Genomic DNA, 16,061 nt, shown 5'->3' with positions numbered 1-16,061 from the left:
GGTGGGAATGAATCGGCACAAGGATGAATGGTTATAAACAATTATTTATATTCAATGCTAGCTTTTGATTGTGACTGACTCGCCGAGAGAGGGAGAGAGAGGTGGTGGTGGGGGGGTATATCATGGCCGCTCAGGTCGCTAGCGCCGCCACTCTTAACACTAGCCCGCCTTCCGAACTCAAAAAGCCTGATCGAGACCCCAAGGAGGAGTCGGTACCGGGGGAGAAGCAGTCAGACAAAAAGCAGCCGGGCTTGGACAGCGGATCGCCGGGCCGGGGGGATCTGCAGGACGGGACCGACGGTGGAAATGCAGGGGGAGGAGGGGAACCTGAGATGAAGAACGGGAATGGGAACCCGCCCAGGGCTAACAATAATAACCAGAATGACTCTGTCGGACCGGAGGGAAATAACCACCCCGGTTTGGTGCATCACCACGGACCCGCTTTTCCTCCACCTTCGTACGGATACAGTCAGCACTACGGTCGGGCCCCTTTTCATCAACATGGCGGACAACAAAGCCCTGGCATGGCAGCTGCTGCGGGTCCGGTCGTGCAGTCGAGCAACATGATGGACCCGTATCAACCTAATTCACACGATCATGGATTTTCAAACCACCAGTTTAACAATTACAACCCATTCCCGAACAGGACTCCCTATCCCGGCCAAGCATACGCCATGAACTCCCCTCGCAGTACCCAGGCGCCGACAGCTGGGGGGCAGCCAGCTAACGTTAAGCAGCAGCCACCAGCGGGAGGACCCACGGCGATGGCTGGATCTTACAATAACCAGAGATATAACATTGGAAACCCCCAACCTACATCCACGCCGACACTCAACAAGCTCCTGACCTCACCCAGCTCAACGCGGGCATATCCAAACTACCCGTCTAGCGACTACAGTAGCCAAGAAGGAGCTAGTAAGGGACCAGCAGACATGGGCAGTAGCGGTCTGTATGGAGGGAGCAATCCGGGTTGGCAACAAAGAAGCCATCTCCCGTCGCCTATGAGCCCGGGAAGTGCCGGGCAGCCGCTAGTTAGAAACCAGGTAAAGTCATGTTATTACAGGAACATGATGTGGGCTTTAGCATGTCTCCATCCCTCCTCCTAGCTAGTTCACAACGTAGCAGGCCAGCCATTGTCTGATACTAGTTCGCAAAGACTCTAAAATGGCTGCCTCTCGTGTGTGTTTTTTTCCTTTACACTAGACCGTTAAATAATTGTTGTTTTTAATATATCTATAACTGTATGTAGCAATAAAAGAGTGCCGTTTGAAGAAGATATAAGTTGCTGGAACGATGTAAGGACGTTCAGGGAGCCAAGAAGGCCCGACTTTGAAAAGGAGCGAAAATAGTCCGCGAAGAGCAACTGCTCGTTTTTTCTCCGCTATCTTTCCTACGTGTGTTATACGTTCAATTTTTAACCTATTCTGCTATAAACGTATTTGTACTTTACGGGCTTATTTAAGGGTAACGTGTTCTCATAAGAATAAGCTTGTGATAGTTCCTTATGCGCTCACGTTTGTATTGTTTTCTCTCCCGATAAGCCCATAATTTTGTGGCCACGACGGAAGGAATGTGTTGCATGCTGAATTAGCCTCTCACGGTTAGTTAAATGGCTCGTGTAGCTTCAGTTTAAATTACTTAAATGTCCTGTAAGATGTCAGGAAAGGCCGTGAAATGTTAAACTTTGCTCGCAGATTGATTAAATGAGTTTCCCCGTGCTCAAAAGCTGCCGGGCTTCCCATGCGTGGCTGCCTGTAAACAGTCATTTCAGCCACATATGAGCGAGGGACTCGCAGCCTGCAGTTTGCACTGGGATTTGAATTGTGGAGGTAAAATCCTGCTGTCAAAGCCAGGAGATAGTTGGTCTTTGGTTGACATGCTAGCTGAAATCTGATTGGCTCCTCATCCGCGGCTCATGGCCATTTATAATTACATGTGATGCAAGGCAACAGTTGCTGATAAGAACACACAGTATTAAGTCATCACAGGGTCACCAGAGGTATTGCTGCTTTGCCCCTCTGCTCCGCTTTCAACAAGTTGACATGTAGTGTTGGAGCAGCTGGGACATGAATGATATGTTGATTTTTATTTTTCATTTTATTTTTGGCTAATTTTTTTTTAAAGAAGGGACCCCCCCCAATTATTAGCTCTTTGTTGTAACATGCATGAACACTTTACTATTACCATCACAACTAGTCCTGTCACATACTTGATGTATGAGATATGTAGCTTGATGACTAAAGCATGAACTTGTATGGCAACTGCAGTCTGCATCATTGTACAGTACATGACAGGTAGAACATTGTTTGGTTTGTATCAGATCCAAAATTTAAAAACCTTAACAGCATTCTTACATTTATTGTTTCTAACACAACGGCTTAATATCACACCTGTTGTTTTATTTGTTTTTTTGTCATTGATTTACATACTGCCGTATTTGTTATCCTTCATGTTCCCTAGATAAACAAATTACATACTGGGATGTCTTTGTTTTTTCATATATGAGACTTGTTATGCAGCGAAAGCAAAAGACAAATTTGACCTCTCTGCTTGTGTGTACATGCGTGTGTGTTAATGTTGTGTTTGGCCTGCCACACAAGTTTGACTGTGTGACTGCAAAGAATTCCCCCCCAATTCTCCCCCCAAGCCAATCAGAAGGCAGTCCACCATCTCTCACCAGCCAAGGGAGTTTCCTCTCTGTCTTATGCAGATTAGCCATGTGCTGCTCTTATTTATTTCACTTCATTATCTTGGATCTGCAAAATGTCACTAAGGCATTTTGCACACTGTTTGTAGAGCGCCGTTGTTCGGCTGAGGACGCTCTTCTTAGCAAGTGCACATGTGGGATTTTACTTGGTGTGTTGAAAGGGGATACTTTTAAAGTGGCCGTTCTTCAGTTTATATTATCATGAAATTCCCAAACAGTTTTGCTGGAAGTGAGGGAATAATTTGATCCTGAATGTAAGGCTGTTGTGAAAGTACTTCCTTAATTTCTGGTGTCATTCATTCCAAGCCAAACTGCCTTCTCTGGGGAAAAAACTACTTGGACCAGGCTCAAAACAGGAGCACAGCTGGGATATGTTTAAGATTGGGCAGACTGCCCTCCATTCGAACACACACATATATATATATATATATATATATATATAGCTGTGTTGACTTCCGAAACTATGGTTATGTGAGGTGAAAAAAAAAACCTCAGAGTAATGACCGTGAGAAATGAGGTGAAAAAAAAGGCACAATTTCCTCTTTCATTGAAGCTTGTTTTCACACCTTTTGGTGCCACAAATGTTACACACTTCAGCAAATAATTTTATGGACTTTGAAGAAAACACTGTAATGGTATAATTAAGTTGTTTCAGAACTAGGGCTGCATGCAAGTTGTTGCACTTATTTAGATATCTCTTATGCTCCTTGGTTGTTGACTAAATGTATTTTCTCGTGTTCTTACAATCTCCAGCCACCTGGTCCCATGGACCCAATGGGAAAAATGAGAGGACAGCCATACGGAGCTGGCAGTCCATACAGTCAGCAGTCGCAGCAGGGGCCTCCCACAGGTCCACAACAGGGGCCTGGATACCCTGGCCAGGCTTATGGCCCTCCAGGTCCCCAGCGATATCCAGTGGGAATGCAAGGACGTACCCCTGGAGGCATGGGTGGCATGCCATATGGTCCACAGGTATTTCACACGATTTATCTTCGTCAGAAATAAGCTCTCTGTGAATTAAGTTACACCTTTTTATCAGGGGTTTCTTCAGTTGTATTTGAGGTCTTATGTGTTTGTTTATTCTCTTTAGATGGGATCTTACGGACAGCAGGGACCAGGGGGCTATGGCTCCCAGGGCCAGGCACCATATTATGGCCAGCCTGGCCAGGCTCCTCACCCAAGCCAGCAGCAAACCCCCTACTCCCAGCCCCCACAAGGACAACCGGGTGGCCAGACCCCTTACCCAGGGCAACCCCACCCTCCACCGACTTCTGCTACACACACCCAGGGAGGACCACCCTATCAGCAGCCTCACATGCCCCCACAGACCCAGGGGCCACTGCCAGGTCCACCCCAAGGGCCCCCACAGTCTCAACCACCATATTCCCAACCCTCAGCCCCACAATCTGGCCAATCTCTCTACGCCCAGCAGCAGGGTCCTCCCAGCCAGGCCCCACAGCAGCCAAGTTCCCAGGATACTCCTGGATCACAGGGCCAGTCCAACTACCCAGGATCCACACAGGGGCCTCAGCAGCCCCCCTCGCAGCAACAGCAGGCACAGTCTCAGCCTCCACAGCAGCCACAGGGACACAGCCAACACCCACAGGGCCAGCCTGCAGCATACCCGCAGAACCCTCAGCAGCAGCAGCAAGCACAACAGTCACCTTATCAGCGCTTTCCTCCTCCACCACAGCAGGTACTCGCCTCAGTCTGGGAACATATTCATCACACTAATTTATCTTTCTCTGTGTGTGTTCACAGGCATGCTTTCCTGTAACTCTGGCAGTGTACTTAAGCATGTATTCTGATGTCTTTTTAGGAGGTATCCCAGGACTCATTTCAGTCCAACGCCCCTCCATCCTCTCAGCCTAAATCTGGCCCAGAGGACAGCCAAGGCCGCCCCTCCAGCCTTCCGGTCAGTTACGCTTGTTATGTCACCACTGGAACATAAAAAGCCTTTTTTCATGCTGTTTTTGCTTTTCACGCTCATGTAAGAGGGATAGTTTCTATTTCTGTCTTATAATTTTTAATTACCAGGATTTATTCATTACCAGGATACATTTTACTACTCAATAAAATGTAGGGCAATATGAGGCTCAGTACATTTAAAATTCCCTTTGTATTTCTTTGAATGTCAGGTATTAATGTTTTTAAAAAGCTTGAATTTTGCTGCAGGCTTGCTTTGTGGCTGCTGTGCTTTCTGTCCCTTGGTGATTTTAGACTTTGTGTGCTGCTGCACGTTGGTATTTGTTGAGAGACGGCTGTGTGGCTGATACTTGAGGAAAAGGCGCGGTGTAAATGGGTATATCTGAGAAGAATACAAGAGAGTTTGTTTGTGTATTGAAATCACATGGCAAGGCTGCTGCTACATGCTGACTCAGCTCACATCCTACAAACCTTGGTAACCATGACAACCCCTGGCACTAATGCGCACTCATTTTTTTCTTTGAAAAAGATAAATAAGGACAAAGGCCTCTGGGTCTGTGTGTGTGTAGTATTTGTATGTGTGCCACTCTATCTAAACAACAGAGAGGGAGTTGCAACATGCTAATACTACAGCCAGTATATGAGATAATAAACATTAAAATACTACAATAACCTGATTAACCTGTTATGTCTGTAGATGTACCAAATGCAGTCTGTGTCAAGATGCACAAGACCATGTCATGAGTTGTAATTTCCCTTTTTCCATTTTCTTTAATATACAATTTTGTTGATTCGACCTCTGCTCTTCTTGTATGTGTTTGCAGGACCTGTCAGGGTCCATCGACGACCTACCTACAGGAACAGAGGGCGCCCTGAGTCCCGGTGTGAGCACATCAGGTGTGTCAAGCAGCCAGGGCGAGCAGAGTAACCAGGCTCAGTCGCCCTTCTCTCCTCACACGTCTCCCCACCTGCCAGGCATCCGTGGACCTTCACCTTCCCCAGCTGGCTCCCCTGCCAGCGCCAGCACACCCCGTACAGGACCGCTGTCACCTGCCAACATGCCAGGTGGGCTGGTCCCTACAATTTTGTCTACATAATAAACAGAGAACACTGACAAGAACAAATGAGTATTATTTTACTTAACGGATATTACCAAACTCTTAAACCTTGATTTTCATGATTTTTGAATCCCCTCTTCTGTAGCTTTGAAGTTGGAAAGGTAGCTACATTCAGTGGTTTGAAACTCAGTACTTGTATTGTACATTGTTTTGAGCTCACACTAACTTGACTTAAATATTATTGTTTAGGGACCCAGATGCCTCCCAGGCCATCAAGTGTGCAGTCAGATGGGAGTCTGCACCCTGCAATGAGCCAGTCCCCTATGGCGCAGGACAGAGGTATGCTGCAGTCTAAAAGTGTTCATAGAGGTTAACATGTGAGTGTTTGCTGTAATATCTGAGACTGAGCACGGTCTCCCTCTCTTACCTTCTTATAGGGTTTATGCAGAGAAACCCTCAGATGCCCCCTTATGGCTCTCCCCAGTCAGCCTCTGCACTGTCGCCACGTCAGTCATCAGGGGGACAAATGCATCCTGGGATGGGCCCATATCAGCAGAACAACTCTATGGGTGGCTATGGACAGCAGGGAGGACAGTATGGCCCCCAAGGTGTGTACTTTTGAATTACCTCTGTTAGAGTTAAACTTGAAGACAGAAGGCTTCATTTTTTATGCAGAAATTCTGTTGTATTGTTGTAAAATGATTCATTCATTGTACATTGTCATTGTATTATTTTGTGTGGCTTGAATATACAAAGCTTTCCACCTACTTTACTTTTCATTTGAGAAGTTTTCTCATGAAGATTTCCCATTAGACAAACATATGGAATATATCTCCCTTCCCCAATACCATGCTATCATTTGTCCCTCCCTCTGACTCTGTTGCAGCTATTTATAGCTGTGAAGCAGAGAGTCAGCTGACGTAGCAGAGCCTCCTGTCAGTAGAGCTGAGACTGTGACGAAGGCTTGTTGCTCAGGGTACATAGCTCTCTCTGCTAGCATACTCACCATAGCTCCTCAGGACTCATAGCTGTGGCAGTCCACTTTTAATGTGGAACACAAATAAACTTCTGGGTGATTCTGCAGGGTTTTTTTCCAGACCAATAAACAGTTACAGCCAAGTGATTGTGTGATTTTTTTTTTTGTTACAATGTCATCCTTAGGTTATCCCCGGCAACCTGGCTATGGCAACATGCCCAACGCAAACTACCCCGGGCCAGGCATGGGCCCAATGAACCCCATGGCTGGACAGGGTGGGGGACCGCCATATACTGGCATGCCTCCAGGAAGAATGCCTCCTAATCAAATGGGAGCACGTCCCTATGGGCCCAATATGGGTCCAAATATGGGCCCCAACATGGGTCCAAATATGCCTCCTAACATGGGCAACATGCCACCCCAGGTAGGCTCAGGAATGTGTCCACCTCCAGGCATGAACCGTAAGCCCCAGGACCCCGCAGCCATCCAGCACCCTGCCACCAACTCCATGCACAACAGGTTGGCTATGATGGATCCTCCAGTCCCTGCCTTTATGTACCTCACACAGGACTTCTGTTTGACTTCTGACATACTTAAATATGAGATACCTGTACCGTACCCTTATGAATACTTAATGCTCATATGTTTTCTCCTCCTTCCAGGATGCCGGGTTACCCCAACATGTCTCCAGGCATGATCGGCTCAGGCCCACCTTATGGCCCTCCCATGAACAACTTGCCTGGAATGATGAACACTCAAAGTGGATCTCCTTATCCAATGGGGCCAAACATGGCCAATAACTCAAGCGGTAAGTTATACAGAAAGGACTCCCGCTAGTTTTATTCTCTTTTTAATTTGCCAGTTTCACAGCTAACTCCCCATCCTTATCTAGGTATGGCCCCCAGCCCAGAGTTGAACAATAAGATGAATAACAAAGTTGATGGGAGTGTAACACCCAAGCCAGAGTCCAAGTCTAAGGTAACATATCCACTGTATTGGAAAATCTTTGAAAATCTGCACCCCCCCGAATGTCCTCTGTTGGTGCATGTGTGGAATTTGAAATTTAAAAATTGGTTTCTCATGTCTCTTGCATGAAACAGAAGTCCAACTCTTCCACCACGACCAGTGAAAAGATAACACGCCTGTACGAGTTAGGACCAGAGCCGGACAGGAAGATGTGGGTAGACCGTTATTTGGCCTTCATTGAAGAGAAAGCCATGAGCATGACCCACCTGCCCGCTGTCGGACGCAAACCCCTCGACCTCTTCCGGCTGTATATGTCGGTGAAAGAGATTGGAGGCATGACACAGGTTAATATGGCATTCGTTTCCAACCATAAGTTGGTACATTTATTGCTGGCAACCATTTGTAATCTCAATTCTAAATATGTCTCGTTTTATGACTCTCAGGTGAATAAGAATAAGAAATGGCGTGATCTGGCCACTTCCCTGAATGTGGGTACATCCAGTAGTGCTGCCAGTTCTTTGAAGAAACAGTACATCCAGTGTCTGTATGCCTTTGAGTGCAATATTGAGCGTGGTGAGGACCCTCCTCCTGAGATCTTTACAGACAACAAAAAGAACCAAGCTGCTAAGGTCCAGCCCCCCTCTCCAGGTTAGAGCCATACTCATGCCATCTTTTCAAACTAATGTGTTTCCATGCAGTTCCAATTCAGTAAGCTACATCCACGCACTTTTAATGCAACATAGATATCTACCTTGCTGTGTTTGGGTGCCATTAATGTCTTGTCTGTCTGCTCTTCTCTTGTTTGTTTCGAACTGAAGCGTCCCTCTGCTCCACAGCAGGGTCAGGCTCTCTGCAGGGTCCTCAGACACCCCAGTCCACCAGCAGCTCCATGGCTGAGGGAGGTGACCTTAAACCCCCCACCCCAGCCTCCACTCCTCATACCCAGATGCCCCCCATGCCGCCAGGGTCCAGGTGACTCTCTTTAAACACCTCGGATTATAGCATTTTAGCCTCTGAAAGGAAATATTATTTGAAAAACTAATTTCTTTCTGCCCTTTCCTCTGTCTCTCCCAATTATCTCCTAATTTCCCCCTCCCCGTCACCTCTGCTTCTCTGTAGGAGCAGCGTTAACCTGCAGGACCCCTTCTCTGAAGGAAATGACCCTGCTTTCCCTAGGAAGAACATGACACCCAACTCTGCTTATCAGTCTGGCATGAATACACCAGACATGCAAGGGCGCATGGGCTCCTATGAACCCAACAAGGACCCCTTTGGTAACATGCGGAAAGGTGGGTACGCTAAATGGACAAGAGCTGAATAGGTCATGTTATCCGAGAAATCAAATTACTTCCTTAATTACCAGTTCATTTGATCAGTTCTAAGCGGGCTTTTAATTCTGAATGCATTTCCAGTTGGGGAGCAGTTTCTACCTGCTAACCAGGGCCCTAACAGTGCGGTGGGTGACCAACAGCAGCAGCAAGCACCGCAACAGCAGCAGCAACAGCAGCAGCCTCCTTTCAACAGGGGACCGCCTGGGGCCATGGGCACGATGTCTATGGGGCCCAGACAGCAGTATCCTTACGGACCAGGCTACGACAGAAGGTAAGAGTCATTGGATGGAAGATGGCATTTTCAAGGTCATTGAGCACTGCTGATTTTGCCCAGCAGCTATTTTTGTGATCAGTCAAACCTCGAACTTCCTATGCAGGTCCTGAAAAGTATGTCTAATTATGAACTTTCCAGACTGATTATGTTTGATTGAATTTCAAGAAATGCATGGGAATCGGCAAGGGGATTGGCTGGCCTCTAACACACTTAACTCTGCTTTGAATTGATGATGTACTGCCAGGGATTGATGTAATGTTGTTGCGGAAACGAGAACCAAATACAATCTTCACGTTCTATTGAACGCATCTGAAAGGAAGATCTTGTTGGACTGTGTTACATATGTCATGTCGCTATTGTGCCCATCCTTTCAGTCTACTATATTCAATATTGTGTATGAAATAGTATCAATTCATCCTGTTTGTTTATTTGTATCATTCATTTATTTATTATTAATTTTAAGTTGTAATCTTGCTCACTGACATGATGTTACTGCTATTTTTTTATCTGTGATAGATGAGGGGCTGTGCACTGGATTTGTGCTGCTCTGGAAAATCAATAGAAATAAGTTGAACAATTAAGCCCCAGGATCCACATTTAAAAAGCAGGTTAAAATATTTATTGATTGTGATTTAATTTAGTTGGTTGAAACAGCCTTAAAAGCTGTAGTAGTCAAAGACTGAGGAGCCAGATAAAAAAAATGTAGCAAAAAATTTTGGCTAGTAGTAGGAAGCTAGTAGTTGAGATTATAAGACTTCTAATCCAATTAGGTGTTTTTTGATGATCTTTTGCATATTTTCTATGTTTGTGTGTGTGTGTAGCAAAATATGGAAAATCATACCATTTGTATTATTCTGATTTCCCTAGATCGGAGCAAGGAATGGGCCCAGAGGGCAACATGGGATCCGGTGCTCCTCAGCCAAACCCTATGATGCCTGCCAACGCCGACACGGGGATGTATTCGCCAAATCGCTTCCCACCACAGCAGCCACGGTCAGTTCACATAGCACTTACTTGCCAAGCTTCTTGGGTTTGAAGCTACTGCTGATGGAAACTGATAATTCTTCACATAAAACAAATATATTTTGTTTGTGAGTGTTGGGTTTCAAAAATGCTGGAAATGTAGGAGGGTTCTTCAGTGTCAATTTTTACTATTGTGAAAGATATTCATCCGAACCTGATCCCATCATGAACATTAGAGTTTTGTAGCCATTCTTCATGGGTAAAATATGTCTTTGGTTTGACCTTGTTAAATGCAGTTGTGGTGATATAAGCACAGACTGAGTTGCACTGACTGAAATGTATTTGAATGTTTGAATACCATTTAAATTGTGTGGGGGTGGTATTATTTACCAGCTAGTAAGCAGTACAGTTAACAAAAAGAGTTGGGATTTTTTTGAGGATTCATTTTCCCTTTCTATGTATTGAAAGTTTTATAGTTTGGGAAAAATAATGAATCATATTGATACTGCAGAGACGGCTATAATGGACATTTCGTATAATGTAATTGAGTGTAGGGCTGTCTTATGGTCATAAATTCGTCACTATATGCTAACGTGTCGTATATGCAATGTTGACTGTGTTTATGCCTGTACATGTGTACCAGTGGAAGCCTTAATCCTGAGTTAGAGATGCATAATATTTTCATGGTCAAACTGACGAGGCATAATGTTTGCAGGCATGATTCCTATGGTAATCAGTATCCTGGACAGGGAACGCCCCCTACTGGCTCTTACCCAAATCAGCAGCCTGGAATGTACCCACAACAACAACAGGTCAATGATCCATCTGCACTACACTCACTTTCACTGTTGTCGGCACCTAGACTGGAACCAGATAATGTCAGTTAGTTATTCATTGCTTTAGTTATTCTCTTTGACTGAGCTGCTGTTAGATTTTGTTTTATTTTTTTTTTCTAGTTGGAAACCGTGTTATGAATCCATGTGCTTATTTTTACATTTTTGCTGAAATGTAGTGGAATAATTGTGCCTCTCTGTACCTTTTATGTGTAGAGTTACAAGCGTCCTGTGGAGGGGGGTTACCCTCCATCAAAACGTCATGAGACAGAGTACAGTGGGCCATTCCATGGTGGGCAACAACCACCGCAGCAACAGCAAGGAGGTGCCTCTGCACCCTCTTCAGGACAGCAGGAGACCTACAATCAGTACAGCGGCAGTGGGCCCTACCCTGGCTCTGATCGCCGTCCCCCTGGCCCAGGCAATCAGTTCCCTTTTCCCTTTGGTCGTGAACGAATGCAGGGAGCGACAGGGCCCAACGCTCAGCCCAACATGCCCCCTCAGATCATGCAGTCAGGCCCCGAGGGTCCTCAGGGAGGGATGTGGCAGGGACCGCGAGACATAAACTATCAGAACTACCCCAGCCGGCAGGGTGTCCCTGGGGGCCCACCCCAGGGGCCCGGTTACCCCGGCATGAACCGCTCAGAGGAGATGATGTCATCAGAACCACGCATGAATCATGATGGCCAGTGGGGGGGTCAGATGGGCCCACGGCAGCCTCCTTATGGTCCAACAGGACCTGGCCAACCTATGCCTCGATCAGTACAGTCCAATTACCAGCCCCCTCAGGGTGTGCAGAACCACATTCCACAGGTGTCCAGCCCAGCCTCCATGCCCCGCCCCATGGAGAGCAGGACATCACCGAGTAAATCTCCTTATATGCACAGAGTAATGCAGATGCAGAAGGCCGGCCCTCCAGTGCCTGCATCTCACATAGTGCCCCCACCGGTGCAGTCGCCTCTAATAAGGCGAGACATGCCTTTTCCTCCGGGTTCTATAGAAGCTTCCCATCCTGTCCTGAAACCACGTCGGAGACTCACCGTGAAAGATATCGGTATGATTGTAATTTAGAATTATCAAAACCGTCTTGTGATTTCAACCTTCTTTATTGTTGACTACACTGCCTAATGTTGCATAGTCCACGCATATTGTTCAGTTGTTGCTCAGTGAGTATGTGGTACCAATTGTGTTTCTTGTCTTCTTAGGAACTCCGGAGGCCTGGAGAGTCATGATGTCATTAAAGTCTGGTTTATTGGCTGAAAGTACGTGGGCCTTAGATACCATCAACATTCTCCTGTATGATGACAGCACTATTTCCACCTTTGATCTCAACACGGTGAGACCTTACATTGATCCCTTAATGACAGTTTATAGCAGTACTCTATGCGTAGTTAGCATGTCTAATATTTTCTATATTTATGTTCATTTTCAGTTGCCTGGCCTACTAGAGTTGGTGGTTGAGTATTTCAGACGCTGCCTCATTGAAATCTTTGGCATTCTACGGGAGTATGAGGTGGGAGACCCTGGCCAGAGGACACTACTTGACCCTGATGCCTTGAAACGAGACTGGAACAGCACAGAAGACGAGGAACCGCGGGCTGAGGACATGGAACATGAGGAGGATGACGAGGACGAAGAGGAGGAACAGGAAATGGAGGGGCCAGCTCATGTGAAAGAGGAGGAGGAGCAGGAGCAGTGCTCTGAGTCTCGAGGTCGAGATGAGAAGACAGAAGATGAGGAGAGGAAGAGTAAGGGTTCTTCATCTGAACAGATAGGCTCATTGCAATCCTTAGCTGCCCACGAGAGACCCAGACAGGCCAGCAAGTTTGACAAGTTTCCCCTAAAGATGGTACGAAAAAAAGACCCATTTGTGGCCGGCCAGTCCAATAATCATGGCAAACTGCAGGAGTTTGACAGTGGGTTGCTTCATTGGAGCGCTGGAGGGGGAGACTCAACAGAACACATCCAGACTCACTTTGAACCACGCAAAGACTTCTTGGAACCACGGGAACGAATACCTGTGCCCCCACTTCTGCTGAGACGACGAATGCCAGAAGAAGACATACAGGAAAATTGTTTGCCAACTGAGGAAGAGAAAAGCAAGCATCAAGATGCAGAAGAACGGCACAGAGAGACACCTCCCTCGGAGAAAGCAGCAGTCTCAGAGAAGACCAGCCCCTCGCCCAGCAGTGAGGAGGAGAGGAAAACAGATTCTGAGACAAAGACAGTCGAGAAAAGTGCTAAAAGTCACCAGGAGAATAACAGACCCATTCTTTCTCCCAGCAGTGTTTTAACCCAGAAGGAAAAGCAGACTGGCACCATCCTGGAGGACGAGCCTCACAGTAAAGATGAGGGGCCACTCATTGCACTGGCTAACTGGCAGGATTCATTAGCCCGCCGCTGCATTTGTGTCTCCAATATTGTCCGCAGCCTCTCCTTTGTGCCAGGTAATGACCACGAGATGTCCAAACATCCTGGGCTGCTACTGCTACTGGGACGCCTGATCCTGCTCCATCACAGGCACCCTGAGCGCAAACAGGCTCCGCTCACCTACGAGAAAGATGAGGATTCAGACGAGGGAGTGGGCCAAAGGGATGAATGGTGGTGGGACTGCTTGGGGCTCCTAAGGGAGAACACGCTGGTCACTTTGGCGAACATCTCAGGCCAACTCGACCTCTCCATCTACCCCGAGAGCATCTGCTTGCCTCTGTTGGATGGCCTTCTCCACTGGGCTGTCTGCCCTTCAGCAGAGGCCCAGGACCCCTTCCCCACCCTGGGCCCCCACGGTGCTTTGTCACCTCAGAGACTGGTCCTGGAGACGCTAAGCAAACTAAGCATCCAAGACAACAATGTGGACCTCATCTTGGCCACTCCGCCATTCAGTAGGTTGGAGAAGCTATACGGGAACCTGGTGCGACTAATTGGAGACAGGAAGATTGCAGTCTGCAGGGAGATGGCTGTGGTCCTACTGGCCAACTTGGCCCAAGGTGATACTATGGCAGCCCGAGCAATCGCTGTTCAGAAAGGCAGTGTGGGCAACTTGCTGGGCTTCCTGGAGGATAGTCTGGCTGCCACACAGCTTCAGCAGAGCCAGAGCTCTCTACTACACCTACAGGGGATGCACTTCGAGCCCACAAGCCCGGACATGATGCGGCGAGCTGCCCGGGCTCTGCACGCCTTAGCCAAGGTGGAGGAGAACCACACAGAGTTCACACTACACGAGTCCCGACTCCTCGACCTTTCAGTGTCTCCCCTAATGAACTCGCTGGTTTCTCATGTTATCTGTGATGTACTGTTTTTGATTGGCCAGTCATGACAGCTGTAGGGAGCCGCGGCTCCACTTTCTGGGGGTTTTATCCCCAATCCCCTCTTCCCTGGAAGCCTGGCTTGTGTGTGTAACAGGGCAAGGAAAGTTCAAGTGACTGTCTTTAATTTATGAAAATCCTTCAGATTCCATTCTCTGAGCCCTCCCCAGGCCGTCCTTGCTGGAGGAGGGTAATCACAGAGCTGTGGTGGATTACAAACCAGAGAGATGCCCACAAAGTGACACTACTTGCAACATGAATGCCAACTGGATGACACAGAGCAGAGCACCATGGTTGGGAGACTGTTCTGCACTTGGGGGAAAGTACTTTTTAATAAAGAGAAATAAATGAATAAATAAATAAATAGCTGAAAAACAAAAACTGTAACCAAAGTTGCTGTCTCGTTTACAGTGAGTTTGGGAGACACAGTGTGCCCTAGCTCTCCCCTCGAGGGCACAATGAGTCTGTAAGTGGTTGACGTTCAGAGGTGAAGGAGACTGACAAGTGGCCTACTGGTTATAGTTGCTGTAGTTGGATTCTCACCAGTCAGCCTGACAGTAGACAAAGTGCTGTCAATAGACACCTTCACCAGGGAGGCCTGTGCAGTGTGCAGTAGATTGTAGGACATTTTCTGTACCGTACTGCTCTTGAGTGTAAGCATTCTGTAACACGTTTCACACAGAAGCAGAAGATGCAGCTCTTCTAGAGTTTTGAGGTCATTTTAGTTTGGTGTTAAACAGAAAATGGCTTTCTTCCCCAAAGTATCAAGAACCTACAACACCCTTACCTCCTCTTATCCCTTGATTGTATGAATACCCTTATGAAAAGAAATCACCTCTTAGGACTGGTTTTCAACTTCAAATACAGCTTTGCTGTGGTGTATATATAATGTTGTACATTACACTTCCTTTCTCTGTGTCTGTCTCTGTCTGTGTCACTATTCTCACACTTGTTATCGGTGAGGGATTGAGGCCGACATGTGAGTTTGGTCCATGACCTCCAGTCCCCGCTGATTAGACCCACTCCTCTGGTCTCCACAGCTCCGTAGTACGGCAGACACAGCTCAAACCTGTTATCTCCTGGTACAACGAAAATAAACTAGATGAAGTACACATTTGACAATTTTTCTTCAGTCATGGATTCTGCATATTTGTATTTCAGACTATGTAGCTAAGACAACATGTAAATTCCTCCCTTTCCCTTTTTTGGCTCAATGAATATCATTTATTCAGTATGAAATCTTTATACTATATGTTCCACGTGGTAAGAATAAATGTACATTAAATCTTCGTAAGCTGTTTGATGCTTTTGTTCTTCTGGAAAAATGGCCTCTTCTGGACTAATAAATGTGTGAATTCACACAAAAATCAGAAGAATATCTGAAATGCATGTATCTTAAGTGCTTAGGACAGTTGTAGGAAATATGGTCCTACTCAGTGGAGTCAACTGTGGGATTCACTGTTTGCATTACCTTTATTGCAGTTTCTGTGTTTCAGTAACATAACTGCATAAATGTGAAGGAGAAGCACTTCAACAATCGGAGTCATGCCACTCACTTTTACAGGCTACTAATCATTAAGCTTGAATGTGTGGACTGGTCCACTGACGCTAAACATTTCGGCTTATACCTCCAACAGGGCCCAAACAGAAATAATGGGTAAGAAACAACTTCATGCACACGTGAGTTCAAATAAAGAAAATCACACTTCAGAATCCGCAGGA

General features: G+C 46.6%; 1 protein-coding gene across 2 annotated transcripts; it reads left to right on the top strand.

Annotated features, from left to right (window-relative positions):
• arid1aa (AT rich interactive domain 1Aa (SWI-like)) lies at positions 1-15,648 on the top strand. Of its 2 annotated transcripts, none has more exons than XM_041942195.1 (20): positions 1-1,043; positions 3,461-3,679; positions 3,798-4,403; positions 4,527-4,622; positions 5,458-5,698; positions 5,941-6,030; positions 6,129-6,299; positions 6,853-7,186; positions 7,330-7,475; positions 7,560-7,645; positions 7,768-7,977; positions 8,077-8,281; positions 8,452-8,605; positions 8,759-8,922; positions 9,046-9,235; positions 10,106-10,231; positions 10,917-11,013; positions 11,251-12,088; positions 12,240-12,370; positions 12,467-15,648. In XM_041942195.1, the coding sequence occupies exons 1-20, from the start codon at positions 123-125 to the stop codon at positions 14,348-14,350; spliced, it is 6,909 nt and encodes a 2,302-aa protein (XP_041798129.1). In that variant the 5' UTR covers positions 1-122; the 3' UTR covers positions 14,351-15,648. The 2 variants fall into 2 exon arrangements, with proteins under 2 accessions (XP_041798129.1, XP_041798128.1); XM_041942194.1 differs by having other exon boundaries at positions 8,753-8,922.
• The last annotated feature ends 413 nt before the right edge of the window (positions 15,649-16,061 follow it).

The sequence above is a fragment of the Chelmon rostratus genome, chromosome 8 (genome assembly GCF_017976325.1).
Source record: "Chelmon rostratus isolate fCheRos1 chromosome 8, fCheRos1.pri, whole genome shotgun sequence".
Classification (NCBI taxonomy): Eukaryota; Metazoa; Chordata; class Actinopteri; order Chaetodontiformes; family Chaetodontidae; genus Chelmon; species Chelmon rostratus.
This window is presented reverse-complemented; position numbering and strand designations above follow the sequence as displayed.

Bases quoted from the DNA above. Each gene is read 5' to 3' on its own strand.
- arid1aa (XM_041942194.1), top strand. From the start codon at position 123: ATGGCCGCTCAGGTCGCTAGCGCCGCCACTCTTAACACTAGCCCGCCT. The intron at 4,623-5,457 runs GTCAGTTACGCT...ATGTGTTTGCAG, and splicing joins GCCGCCCCTCCAGCCTTCCG to GACCTGTCAGGGTCCATCGA. The intron at 8,282-8,451 runs GTTAGAGCCATA...TTCGAACTGAAG, and splicing joins GGTCCAGCCCCCCTCTCCAG to CGTCCCTCTGCTCCACAGCA.